The sequence below is a fragment of the Heptranchias perlo genome, chromosome 15 (assembly GCF_035084215.1).
Source record: "Heptranchias perlo isolate sHepPer1 chromosome 15, sHepPer1.hap1, whole genome shotgun sequence".
NCBI lineage: Eukaryota > Metazoa > Chordata > Chondrichthyes > Hexanchiformes > Hexanchidae > Heptranchias > Heptranchias perlo.
In genome coordinates this window covers 23,832,730-23,846,489 of record NC_090339.1, presented here as the reverse complement: position 1 = coordinate 23,846,489, position 13,760 = coordinate 23,832,730, and the positions used below count along the sequence as shown (strand labels likewise).

The 13,760-nt window shown below is 40.5% G+C and overlaps 1 protein-coding gene across 5 annotated transcripts in view; it reads left to right on the top strand.

Moving 5' to 3' along the window:
* Nucleotides 1–12,359, top strand: part of dacha (dachshund a) — a 312,302-nt gene extending 299,943 nt beyond the window's left edge. For all 5 annotated transcript variants that reach the window (XM_067996893.1, XM_067996890.1, XM_067996894.1 and 2 more), the window contains one exon: nt 7,947–12,359. In XM_067996893.1, the coding sequence (XP_067852994.1) occupies nt 7,947–7,981 (35 nt within the window). In that variant the 3' untranslated portion in view covers nt 7,982–12,359. The remainder of the gene's footprint in view (nt 1–7,946) is intronic.
* The last annotated feature ends 1,401 nt before the right edge of the window (nt 12,360–13,760 follow it).

The following is a 13,760-nucleotide window of genomic DNA, read 5'->3' as shown; positions in this document are numbered from 1 at the left end:
AAGCACTTATATTAGTTAAATATATAAAAAGCACCAGTGTTGGTGTTAACCATTTCCTTCAGTTGGAATGATTTACTGTCTCAAAATACCTACTATTTGCTACTAACAGGAGCTCTGCAGGAAAAAGGTAATGTAGTCGAGTCATAAAAATTTATATTTGGAGATTCTGGGTCAGAACCCCCTTCCAGTCCTGTTTTGGAAATCAAAACAGACCCATGTGCACAATGGCAAAACAATTGTCCATAGGATTAGGAAGCGGGCGAACTTGGAATCAGCTGTTAACCATTTGAAGCTACCCTGTGATTTGGACAGTTTTCCTGAATCTTCTACTGTTCTTCTAAAGATCTCTATCAACCCACAAACTGAAACTTACCAGCTCAACAGAATCCTTGGGAAAAAAAAAGCTTTCCATTTGATCAAACTATCCAGGGTGTAAATTGCTCTGAGAAAGCAGTTTATAAAAGGGTAATGCAGAACGCATCACATATTTTGGGCAACAGGTAACCCCTTCTTCTATATTCGGTCACTGCCACATAGGGACCATTTCCATGCTTCAAGAGCTATCAAGTGGGCTATGAATTTCTCACTGGCTTCTGATACCTTTTATGGATGATTACTAGTGCCAACCTCATAAAATCAGGCCATAGCAGATGGTGCTTTTTCCAGAAGAGAAAAAAAATCCACACATCAACGAAGAGCACTGACATTTAATCAAATAGATAAGTGCAGTCACCATCAGAGCAGAAGACAGATGATTACTCTCTGGATAACAATATTGATATTAACTAGCACAAATTGCAGAGAGAAAGCCCACAATTATTTGTAAACTCCTGTGTAGGCAGAAAATGCATAGAATCAAGCCAGTTATAGAGTCGCAGTGATAAATGACGAGTTAAACATATTGCGAACACTCATTATATTATGGATTCCAATGCAGCAATGCATCAATATTACATTGTTCAGAATATTCAGCCTTAAATGGTACGTTCCTTCTTCCAGACAATTGTGGGAAATTTTGGCATCATCTGGACAATGCTTCTTTTGTCAAAAAACTTTTACGAAATCTCCTGCGATTGTCTTGAAGAGATTAGCTGTAGCAACTTTTCTTAGTGTTGCTGGGAAGACTCCTGCCTTTCTATTTTGTTTATCTCTGGAGAGTTCTTTTACTCTGACTGTGGAGTCAGCAGCAATACAGCTGAAGTGCCGGTGTGGTGTTAGATCTTTTTAAAATCAATTAACACATTTAGCACACAGCACAACAACATTTACCCAGTTTTAGCTATAACATGCATTTGCAGCGAACAGTAAGGGACTTGTACATATTTGAAATGCATAAAACCTGTTAAGGAAAAATATATACTTAAGGCAGTCAGAAAGGGCCAAAACTAATTATGAACAATGAATACAAAAATTAAAACCATACAACTAGAATAATGTAATTGAATGGCTTTCATATGTAAAAAAAAAACAGCAGAGGTCTTGCTGCTTTGCACGACACAGACCTCGAACTGACAAGGTTGTTCAGTGTTCACACCTACAGCTGGAAGGTTAGAGCGTCAGCTTCTGCCATGACTTGAGCCCGTGCCCAGAGAGGTGCGAGAGGAATGTGTTGCTGGAACATCTTTAGTGCAGAATTTTTCCACTGTGATTTTAGAAGTAAATAGTTTTTTTCCAGGTTGAAAGTGGGGGTGGGGGGTGGTGAGATGCAGAAAGAGGAAGGTTGACTGGAGGTGGAGGAATAGCCCTGGGATTGCAGATGTGGTTTGTACATTTACAGTATTTTCCTGTGCAACTCTAGGGACTTGAGGCTTATTCAAAAAAAAAGGTTTAATCTTTGGCTTAGAACCTAAGGGAATATATTCTTACACGATAGGGTTCACATAAGAGTCTTCTGCACGTCCAAGGTAAGGTCATGACTGTGCCTTCTACATATAAAGTATCAATAAAGTTTTCCAGTCAAGAGTGCAAAGCTTACCACAAAATTCCCAAGCTCAGTCACACTCTGGAGAATTCCCATTCCGTATTCTTCCTGATTGCTATTCTTGTTTATATCCTTCCTGCCCCAGCCTATATATTAGATCATGTTGTAGGCTCTAAAACACTAACTCACAAAGCACTCAGTTACTAATTAGCTTTTTCCTGTTCTTAATGAACTAAACAGTGGCTTTAGAATAAAGATTGAATTGCCACGGTTCTGTCTAGCTTTTAATGATTTTATTTGTTCTGAAGTTGTGTGTTGAAAGACAGTGCAAAATGATAGCCGTAACTTCACTAAACTGCACAAAAGAACAGTTGTGCTTGGTTGTTTTTTAAATCCCACATTCAATTGCAGGTTTCTTAAACAGATGAGATTAGGGCTGGACATTACATTTGTGTCTTACTTGTGCAATGAATATTTGCTTATTATTGCATTTACATCATAGATTTCTAAACAGGGACCTGTGGATCCACGGGGTGCCCTTATACAATCTGGGGGTGAGGAGGGAATGGAGGTCATATTTCTGCCCAGACGGGGCTGTCACATTGCACACTGTATGAAAAATTCTGCAATTTTTCTATAGCCCCAATTTCCATTTGAAGTATTGTGCACAATTGGTGCCCTTTTGCATACAGTGCTTCACTGTACTGAAGTTACATGACACACTTCTCTAATGTGGAGCGGGTAGCCAAGCCCTGTTTTTGCAAGAGCCATTGACCCAATCATTTCTTCTGCCTCAAATAGTGCAGGCACCATGGACTGCCGCACAATGATGAATAAAGGCTACTACCTCGATATTGGCTACTTACGTGAATGATACAGATAACACTTGAACATTACTTGAGTGCAAACTTTATGTTCATGTAGACTATTGAGTTGATACACAAGGAGCCCTGATGCCCACACGGGCGCCATCTACAACACCATACACCGAAGGGAACCTTACAACTGGCGATAGCTTTGTGGCATGTCTGTCTAGGTCGCGATTCCTTTCCACAGGAAAGGTGAAGACCTTGCCCCTTGCAAATCTGACATGTCACATGCTTGATACAGGTATGCACTTGCAGACCTCCTAGTACGGTGAATATGGTGCATTGGAATATGGTAACATGAAAGTTCCTATGGGCAAAGCTGTCCCTATTCCAGATGTTGTCTGCAGGTTATCCTGCAGCAGGTGGCTCTGTGGTAGCCTCTCTTGGGAACCTGAATCAGCAAAAACAGGCCTTCTCTAACAGGTCCAGGTAGGTGTAGTGAGTTCTATAAAGACAAATCTCAGGGAAGTGATGGATTCAGGTAAAAAGCCTCAGATGGTCATGCACCTACATTTGTTTGCCCCTCATGAACCAGTCTTCCTTATCTGAATCATGCAGCACGATCAGAACCTCCCCAAAAGGAATTCCCACCATTGCCACTTTTTAATGGTACTATTTAAATGGTGACAACAAGCAAGAATAATGAAAGAAAGTATTGATCAAGAGAAAAAAAATGGCCAAAAACTGCAAAAATGGAGGACAATCTAGCAAAACGAATTACTGCTTGGGTCAAAATGCAATAAAATTTAACAGAAAGCAGAAAAAGTAACTAATAATTGTGCAATGATAACCTACCTTTAAGAAACATAGAAACATAGAAAATAGGAGCAGGAGTAGGCCATTCGGCTCTTTGAGCCTGCTCCGCCATTCAATATGATTATGGCTAATCCTCTATCTTAATACCATATTCCCGCTCTCTTCCCATGCCCCTTGATGCCTTTTGTGTCTAGAAATCTACCTAGCTCCATCTTAAATATATTCAGTGACTTGGCCTCCACTGCCTTCAGTGGTAGAGAATTCCACAGGTTGACCACCCTCTGAGTGAAGAAATTTCTCCTCATCTCAGTCCTAAATGCCCTACCCCATATCCTGAGACTGTGACCCCTCGTTCTGGACCCCCCAGCCAGAAGCTTAATTGAGCAAGGTGTACTCTGTGAGCAGAGCCTCACCCACAGCCAGGAGATTTGTCATGAGACCTAAATAACTATAGCTTAATAAAAGTTGTGCATGTGTGTTTATTCCACCCAAAATCACCAATCGGAAAATGGGGAATGCATGAATTTGGAGCACAAGATAGGTGGTCAAATTTTCGTACCAGCACAAAATACCATCGAGACTCCACACCAACAGTCTCAAAATATTTGGGCTTATATTTGTCGACTTATTATCTACAAGTGGAGTTCAATATGGAACAGTCCACAATTCAAGTCCAAGAGCCAGGAAGCCAGGATAGGATGAACTCCACTTGGAGGTAGTGTGGAATCACAGATGATGGTGTAGGCATATAGTCTGTTGTGGGGAGGGAGGGAGGGAGGGAGGGTGGATCCAGGAGCCGTTGGAGGGGTACAGTGTGAGCTGAAGTGTTGGTGGAGGTTGTCCAGTGCCTCAGAGTAGGCATAGTAGGCAGTTTCATCATTTACTTCTTTAAAAAAAAAAGTTGGGGGTAACAATATAGCCTTTGCCAAAAGGTGGATGGGAGGAGAAGGAAACCTGCCCCTCACCCCCTCACCAATAGCTATGCCTATCTGTGTTTAATAAAGTATCATTGGAAAAAGTTAACCTATTTGCTGGTGTGTGGCAGAGTTATGGGAGACACATGACATTAGATGTAAAAGGCCACGGCCCATATTTACTGCATATAAAAATATAACCTGATCCATTTACTGACAGATATGTCCACTGCTTTCCGATATTATAGTGCAGATAAACCTATGATACTCGCCTGAAATGTCACGGTGAGTGCTCTCTCTATCTGAAGCAGTAGTGGTATCTCAAATCATATTATGAAATAGGTAGGCACGGTAAAACTCTATAGTACTACTGAACATGGGGCCTTATGATAGTAGAATAGTGTGGATGGGGTTTAAGCAGCTAACTTAGGCCAAGAACCTCTTCAATGGGAACTGGCGCAAAAATTGGCCACGCATCTAGAATGCGCACCCAAAGTTGAAGGCCTGAGCCTAACTCCGAATTGGGCCTCATCTCCATAATATCAGTGAGCTGTGGACGCCAGTCAGGATCTTCCCAAAATCAGCCAGCTGGCCTGCAAGCAAGTCCTGGGATATGGAGGGTGGGGGGTCGGGGAAAGAAAGGGGTGCGGGGGCTGGCAGCAGCCCATCGTATTGCTGTGGACCAAAGAGAAAACTCTTCTGCTTCTCCTGGCTCCATATAAAGGTAAGTGAAAAAACAAAAGCTTACCTGTTTATCAACAGTCTCTGGTGGTTCCTTTAAGGACCACTGGTTAGGCCATCGTAGAGCTGGAAAAACTGAACGCGGCACGGGTTCCACTCAGTTTTTACCCAATTTATCATTGGGGTCCCTAACCAGGTGTTAGATCCCTGATTAGCATATTCAAGGGGCTTAACAACTATTTTAGGTGAGCACCCCAGGCACTTTTGGGGGAGGGGAATCTGGCGCAGGTGATCGCACCCTTCCCTCCTTGTGCATTTTGTGCCCAATAAATAAGTGTGACAGGGCCAATTTCTCCCCGTTAGTCCGAACAAAATTTTAATTTGGGAGAAAAAATATAGAAAGGCTAAGGAAAGGAAGAAAAAAAATGCAGAGAATGTTCAAACTAAGGATTCCAAGTGAGCTAGCTACGCCTCCATAAATTCAAAATTGTCCTCAGTAACTTTAGCAAGAGGCACAAGACAGTTAGTAGTACAGGACACATTGCTTACAATGCTCATGCTGGATGGGTCATACTTGAATGAAATAACCATTTCAGAAAGATGAATTGCCAGGCGTCTAATCAAGTGAACAGCACCAACTAGTGATATGTCGACAATGGAATCCAATTACTTGCGGCACCACTGAAGGTGGGATCAGAGGAGGGGAGAATGGACACTGGAGAACAGGATACCAAGGGATCTGACCACTGAAAACAAATCTGGCAGTAGGAGATATACAACAGCAACTTAATTTACATAGCGCCCCTCATCAAGAAGAATGTGGATACTACACAGGGAATGGAAGGATGTCAAGCACGACAGTAGAAGGGAGTAACTGGGCTTGGATTGGAAAAGCAAAGGGCACAGCCAAAAAGATAGATTTGAGGGAGGTTTTTGAAAGAAGTTCACTTTAACCAAATAAGGAGCTTGTGACAAATTCATTCACTTAAAGAATTGAACAATTAGAATATGTTTAATAAAATAAATTTCCATTTGACTAGAATATGAAAGAATTTATAGAATATTAGACTTCAGTTTTAGTAATAACCTGATTTATAGAACGACATATAATGAGCACAGAAGCCCCCTGGAATACCATACAGGTAACTGCATGCACCTTGGGCTGTGGACTTCATTTAATCCTGAAATTGGGATGCTGTAAAAATATATCCAAATGGCACAAGTGAATACAGTGTAAACAGAAAATAGTTATATATTTCCTCGAATAAACCTGGAATAGTCAACTATTTACTGAAGTGTAATGAACTGTATGCAGCTGTACAAAAACTATTCAGAAGATTTTAGTTGGGTTTTTGCCAGTTTAATGAGACACTGAGTAACTGCCAAGGCTAAAGAAACAAATGCCTCATTTGCTTTTCCAGGCTTTCATCGATGACTTTGGTGACCGCATAGTAAAAAGCACTGCGTTCAGAGGGTCCAAGCCCCACCTAAAGGCGAGATTAAGAGAGATATGGTGCTAGTCTTTAAAGTAATGATTATAATTAATAATAGCAACAACTTGGCATTTATATAATTCTCTCAAGTAAAAGAATGTCTAAGACTGCAGAAGGCAAGACAAGGCAGATAAAAGTGAACACCAAAAGGAGAGAAACTTTGTGGAGGAAGGAACTAAAAGCCAAAGAGTTTTTGTGAGCAAGGAAAGAGGTGGCAAGTAGTTTGGGAGAAAATTTAGAAGTCAGAGTGCAGTAACTGAATAATTGATGTCTGATGGTTAAAAGGAAGGAGCGGGGAAGCAAACAGTGATCCAGACCAGAGAAGTGGAGCATGTGTTCAGGTACATATGCTTGAGCGGGGGGGGGGGGGGGGGGGGGTGGATCACTCGGGTAGGATAGAGCAAGATATTAGAGGATTGGAGATGAAGATCTTGAAGGTGATTAGCTGCTGCATAGGGAACCAGTGGAACATGGCAAGGACAAGTGCAGTGGATATGTGGAACTTGGAGAAGATGCAGGGCCCAAAGTTCTAAATTAGTTGAAGTTAGTGAACAGTGGAGGTAGGGAAACTGGCAAATAGACCATTAGTGAGGACAACCCTTAAGGTATGGATTGGTGCTTCAGCAGTGTGGGGTGGTGGGCAGAGATAGTGGAGTAAACCAATGATCCAGAGATGAAATGAAGCAGAATTGATAAGTAACTGGATGATTAGCTCAGGGTTGAACAGAATGCTAAGGTTATGCACATCTGGATTTAAGCTGAGGAGGAAACTGAGATGAGCAGGGCAACAGGTTGCATTATAGGCGTTTTCATTTTCCTTCCATATTTGGAGCCACAACCGTGAAAAATATAGGAATTTCTATGGGGCTGGATCCCTCAGCCAGACCATAATCAAGGATGAGAGAAATGGCCATTTAGCCCATTGAAGCTCATTCCTCTAGTACCCCCAACTCTCCCACTGCAGCATCTAGCTGTAACATTGCTAATGTTTTTGCCTCCACAACCCTGTGTGGCAAATCATTAACTTAATGATTAGATCATCATCTAGCGATTAAATCAAAACATTTAAAAGGGATGTGGAATAGAAGGTTCAGCCTTCCGGTAATGAAGATGAAAAAATGGCCAGTTTGGGCCTGAAAACAGAATTTAAATGATGGATTGAGGTAGAAGGGCTGAATGTCTTTTCCTCATTCCTCCATCGTGGTATTCCTGCTGTTATCGGACTTTGTCCCCCCCCCCCAAATCCAGTCCAATTATAAATTCCAATTCTTTATCTTGCTGATGCACTCTCATTGTTTCTGTTCTCTTGCAGATAGAACATACATGAAAACATCCATCCTGTACTGAGGGACAATTTTTACCAAACTGAACCATGTACTGACAACATTTCCACACTCCAATGAAACCAGGGCTGGGTACAGCATGTACTTGAAGCCACTTTCCTTCAAAGCAGCCTCAGTTGATCCGTTGTGTACAGTACTCACAATTTAAAAAGGAGAAAAAAACTTACACCCAATGTGATGGATCAGTGCTGTAGCGTCATCTGTGCTGCAGGTAATATTGCCATGTGGTGACGTTTTTGTAACAGGTTTGCTGCACCAGACAATGTACATTGCAAGAGACATGCTCGGTTGGTCAAAAAAAAAGTGTGTCATGCTATTTTAAAGCACACATCAATGGCCAACTCAAACTGAAGTGACTTTACGGATTGGTGAATTGACAGCACAACAAGCTTGATATGGGGCTGTTAGTTACAATTAGCCCAGAGACAACTGAAGAACTTTGTAATGGCTGAAGGAATCCTGCAAACAAAACTGTTCATTGTAATTATTAATAAAGCTTTCTCTGTTGAAACTGGTCTATTTTAAAAAGGACCTTTATAAAAAGGAGGGGAAAAAGCAAATGTTTTGCTGAATAAGGACGTCCTTCAGTTTTGTGATCCATCTGCAAGAGAAGCATTGATTTGTCATTGACATCTTTTACATCAGCTCAAATATTGGGAAGGAAGTGAAATATATGCAGTAGAATGTTAGGAAATGAAACCTTTTTAAATGGCTAGTTGCTCGTATATACTACCATACTCTCATTCAGAATATTTAGTTGAAAGTTCAACTTCTGACCAGAAAAAGGAATGTTAACTAGTAAAGATACGATGTTAATAGAATTTTCAGTTTGTCTTTTGTCCTTGCAAAGCTGTTCACAAAACAGTTCAGTTCAGATTGACAGTAAAAATGGTGCTGGTGTTAATTATTAAGTTTATATCTTTGTAGTGAAATAAAAATACCACAAACTCACTGCATATCACGTGCAGACATTGTTAAAGAAAGCTTACACAAGCAACTTAAATACTTAATGCAGCACTGTAAAAATCTCAGTGGCAAATGGCTTATGTCTGCACTCTGTTCCGAACAGGAACATGTTCCAATGTAATCATCACTTTAAGTGAAGAAATGAATTGTAAATAACTGGAAGTAAATTAAGAATCTTCTGTTGGGTAATGTAGATCATTTATATTTTTGCTTCAGTTAACTGCCTTATTAATGATTTATGGATGTGTAGACAGCTGGAGGAACAGCTGAGTTTCACTCCCTATCTCACACTTAAGGAAAATTACACATGAAAAATCCCACTCCCAGAGCTTCAAGGGTGGGGACGGAATTTTGTTACAGAAAACTTTAAAGAATGACACAGAACTAGCACAGGTTTAAATGGCAACATTTCACAGCACTACTACTGTCAGATTTTACACATGGAACCTTGTTCATTGGCAATCTGCTGAAAGAGTAGCCATTACTATTTATGGAGACTTCACTCATCTTACTGATTTGGACAAAGGGGTTCATGTGCGAACATTGTGAGAGAGAAAGTGAATTATATGGAGCACATGCACTAATATCTACAGGATAAGAAAGATTGGACCATGAGTTATGTACTTATCTGTTCCAGACATTGGCACAGCTTGGCTTTTATGAAAATAATCAGTATTTCCACATGTAGTCATTTGTTCCTGAATTTTGCCATCAAATGAAAAGAAAATCATTCAAACTAAACTTCATCACACTGATGGTTATTAACCGCATCCCAATGATCCATCTCTATTCAAGGCATAGAAACCACAAGCTCTGTACCAGTGAAAAGATTATTTCCCTAGCATGAGAAATTATTAAGTGATACATTTTATTATATGATTTTTTTTTGGAAGTTCAAACTTCAGATGTGAAGGTAACATGCAAAAGTAAAAAAAACTCGATCAGTTCCCTGGTAATAATGAGTTTTATTGAGGAGTTCGGCTCGCTCAGTCTCAAGCTAGAATCCTACCTGAATAGCAATGTCATCTCACTAAAATTTGGGCTTTTGTAAAACTATCAGCCTCGAGAAATTGTTGATCACGTTTGCGATCACCCAGCCTGAGATGTCATTGACTGTACCGCAGGGAGCACATAGTATTCAACTTTGAGCATTCAAATGTTCTTAAGTTACATTGTTTTCTTAATTACATCACTCCATTCCATTCCAATATCACAAAACAAATCACAATACACATGTTATGAACATCTTTTTTGTAACTTATAGCTGCTGTCACTTCAGCTAAACCATAAATCCCCCTTCCTGCACTTGTGGCATTGTTTTGCTTCTGAATCATTTCCTCTCATATGGCATTGCTCTTAAATATGGCTGATCTTCAATTTGTGTGTGCTCCATTCACATTACGCAAAGCTTAATTACCATGTGTTTTAATGCTGTAAAATTACAGCTTCCAGACTATTTTTTATTTGGACACAAAGTGGCAGCAGTGTTCATACAGATGGGTTAATGTGAACCGGATAAGGAGACCACAAAATCTTATCTTTTTCAGCAGCACCAAGTTAATATTCACAATCCCAAACCATTCCCATTGCACATTTGAATTGCCTACTATCCTCATTTCTTTGAGTACAGCATCATAGTTTTAGCCATAATTGTATATTATTTTTTCTGGCCCTTAACAGCAATCGAGAGCCACTGTATTTAACATCCTCACAGAACCAACTAGCAGTCAGGACCACTCACCAATGACACTGTTGACAGAGTGAAGGATGACTGGATAATGTGTTTCAGCTCCTTGTGAGGGTTTCCACAATGTGAGCTCAGTGGATTTTGAACCCACATCTAGTCAAAATCAGTTAATGTCAGACACTGACTGAGTTTGAATAGTTTGATAATTATGGTTTATTTCCAGGAATATAATAGTTACAGTAAAACTCAATTATAAAATGTAAGCAGTATTAATTTTTTTCATTAATGTTGGAAAACAAATTAAAAATACTTGGATTTATTACAATTGAAGAAGAATGTAGGAGAGAAACAACAAGCACATTTCATTTGCAGAATATAAGGAGAACTCAACAGCATCTGGGAAATACAGAGCTTCAACTGCCATTTTGTGAGACCAACTAATCCTACTAGTACTGACCACACCCCACACATCAAACTCATTCAAATCCATAACGTCATAGGTGTGAGACAACTATTTGTGTGTAGTACCACCAGTGATAGCATTAGTTTTAGAAAAATAAGCCAGCAGTTGTTTTCCCTCAATGTACACAAATTGCATCTACAATTCTAAGACTCTAGAGCTATTACATGAGGGTATCTACCTGAGCTGGACACTGGACCTTGTGGCTCTTCCCCCCTCCTTCTAGCAAGAGAATACTAAATAGTAAAGCTTAAACTGTCAGTTTCCATTGTAGGCTATTCTGTATTTTCTTTGCGTGTAATAAGACCAAACACATAAACTTCACTCGATTTATGATAACCAGCATCCAATAAAGAGATTTCACACAAACTAAAAGATTTGATTTAATTCCAGCTGCTGGGTGTTTTACACATTTGTATAAACTGTGAAATTTAAAACAGCAAACAAGCAGCACCTGAATCTATTTTGGCCTGATACAAATTAGAAGCTTTTCATTGTGTGGGGTACAGGCCCAGCCATTGATGGAAAAGTGTAATTCCATTGAAATGTGTTCAATTATCGGTATGCGATGGGTATCATATTACTTAACTCTGACTGTTCAGTGTTGGGTCAGCTAAAAACTATCTGAAGAGTGTCAGGCTGTGGGAGCTCAATGCTGCTTTGATCAATGAATTGCTGAGAAGTTACTTTTTTTCATTTTGCTAAAATGTTTATTGAACTGCATCCATTTAATTCATAAACTGTTATTGGTTTAAAAATTTGAGCTAACAGTGGAGATAAAAAAATCAAGGTTAATGGCATCTGGAGCACAGTCTGTTCAAAGCTGGAAAAAGCACATATCTGCTGTTCAATTTATAGTGGAATCAGATTTTGCTATCTGACTAATTTTCATGGGCACTGTTGAAAGGTTATTGTGAAATAATCAATTTAAAAAGCAGAGAAGTCATTTTTGTATATAACAAACTATCTCATTAATCTTGTAAGTAGAATGAACACAGGCATTATAAGTGTTACCATGCAGTATACATCACCCTTACTGTACCATGGTAGTAATATCAATCCATTTGCTTATTTAACTCCCAATTCATCTTAGGGGCCGTGTAACTCTATCCCAAAATTGGTGGAAGGTGAAGTAAGATGAACATTTAAGTTTTACTCTGGTGAAGTCTGAGGGTCTTTATCATCACAAGAGCTCCATCTTGATCGTGCTGTCCAGTAACATAAAGCAGTTTGTTATTTTCTGTTTAATAAAGTTGATTAATAATTAGACATGGGCAACCAATCAGAACATTTATTCCCCTTTAACTTGGACTTTGCACCATTTCTGCCTAGCTTTACATTTTCATGCATTGACCCCTGATACAACTAGCACTACTTGGGCACTAATTTGATGGTATTTACACAAATAAAAATGAAAGAAATGTAGATTGCCAATCCTTCCACTCCTCCCCTTAAAGGAGATGGAATAATTCTGATTTTTTTTTAAACTCATCTCTAGCCTCCATTTTGTTTTTGCAACACCTGCATCCAATTTGTGTTTTACATTTGCTTGTTTTTAAGGGAGAAGTGTATTCCACTGAATTGCCATATAATTCCTAAATATTATAAAGGGAGATGGTAAGTACACTAACAGGTGCCAATTGTTGCCATATGTTGTGCTTTTGAACTGCTGCTTAGAGACAGTCTGGGAGCAGACATTTTGTGTGCAACGTCCCCTAATGTGACATTATGAATGCAAAGTATAGCTCACAGTCTGATGGGTAATTTGACTTATTTTGTTTTTGTAACACATACATAGAAGTTACAACATGGAAACAGGCCATTTGGCCCAACCAGTCCGTGTCGGCCTTTACCCTTCACGTGAGCAAATATTTCTAATCACATTCACCCACCCTGTTTTCATATCCCTTCACCCCCTTTTCCATCATCCACCTATCCAATCTAATACTGAGTGTTGACATAAAGCCTGATTTTAGCCCCCCCCCCAGGGTCTGACAAGAACAGGGGGGTGAGGGGTGGGGTTAAAATATCAGAAGTGTGGTACTCACCTTGTCTACGTCACACACATGCCGCCTGCACCATTTTAACAGGCATATTTAGGGTTGCATGGAGGCCCTCGCACCAGGCAGGTGAGGGCCTCGTTGAGATGCAGTAGTTGGAGTCTGTTGACGTCATTTTAACCCCTCAGGGGCTGCATGACTCACGCATGGTGCCGATTGCACCCAGGGAAGTTGACGTGACCAGGGTCCAGGAGCAAGAGGTTTCCTTGTGGGCCAGGAGAAGCAGGAGCAGGAACACTTGGGCCTCCCCTGCCCCGGGCTTCCCTTCCCCTTTCTCCGGCAGTGATCGACTCTGACCGCCCCCTCAACCCCCACTGCTGCATCACTATTCTAATGCCAGGAACGGATTCCTTGGGGTCCCCAGCAGCAGCCTGCTGCCGTGCAATTTCCCGCTCCTGCCCGCTGGCAGCCAAGTCCTGCTGAATTCAGGTGGGAGTCGGGCCATGTATGGTAATGAGTCCCAGGAGTTAAAATAACCTGAGCCTCACGTCGGCCAGTCGGTGCAAGCCAGCCATTCGCCCCAAATTCAAATTGGGGCGATACTTTCTACCTCAACCACTAATTTTGGAAGTACATTCCACATCCTCACAATTCAGTTTATGGCCCCTTG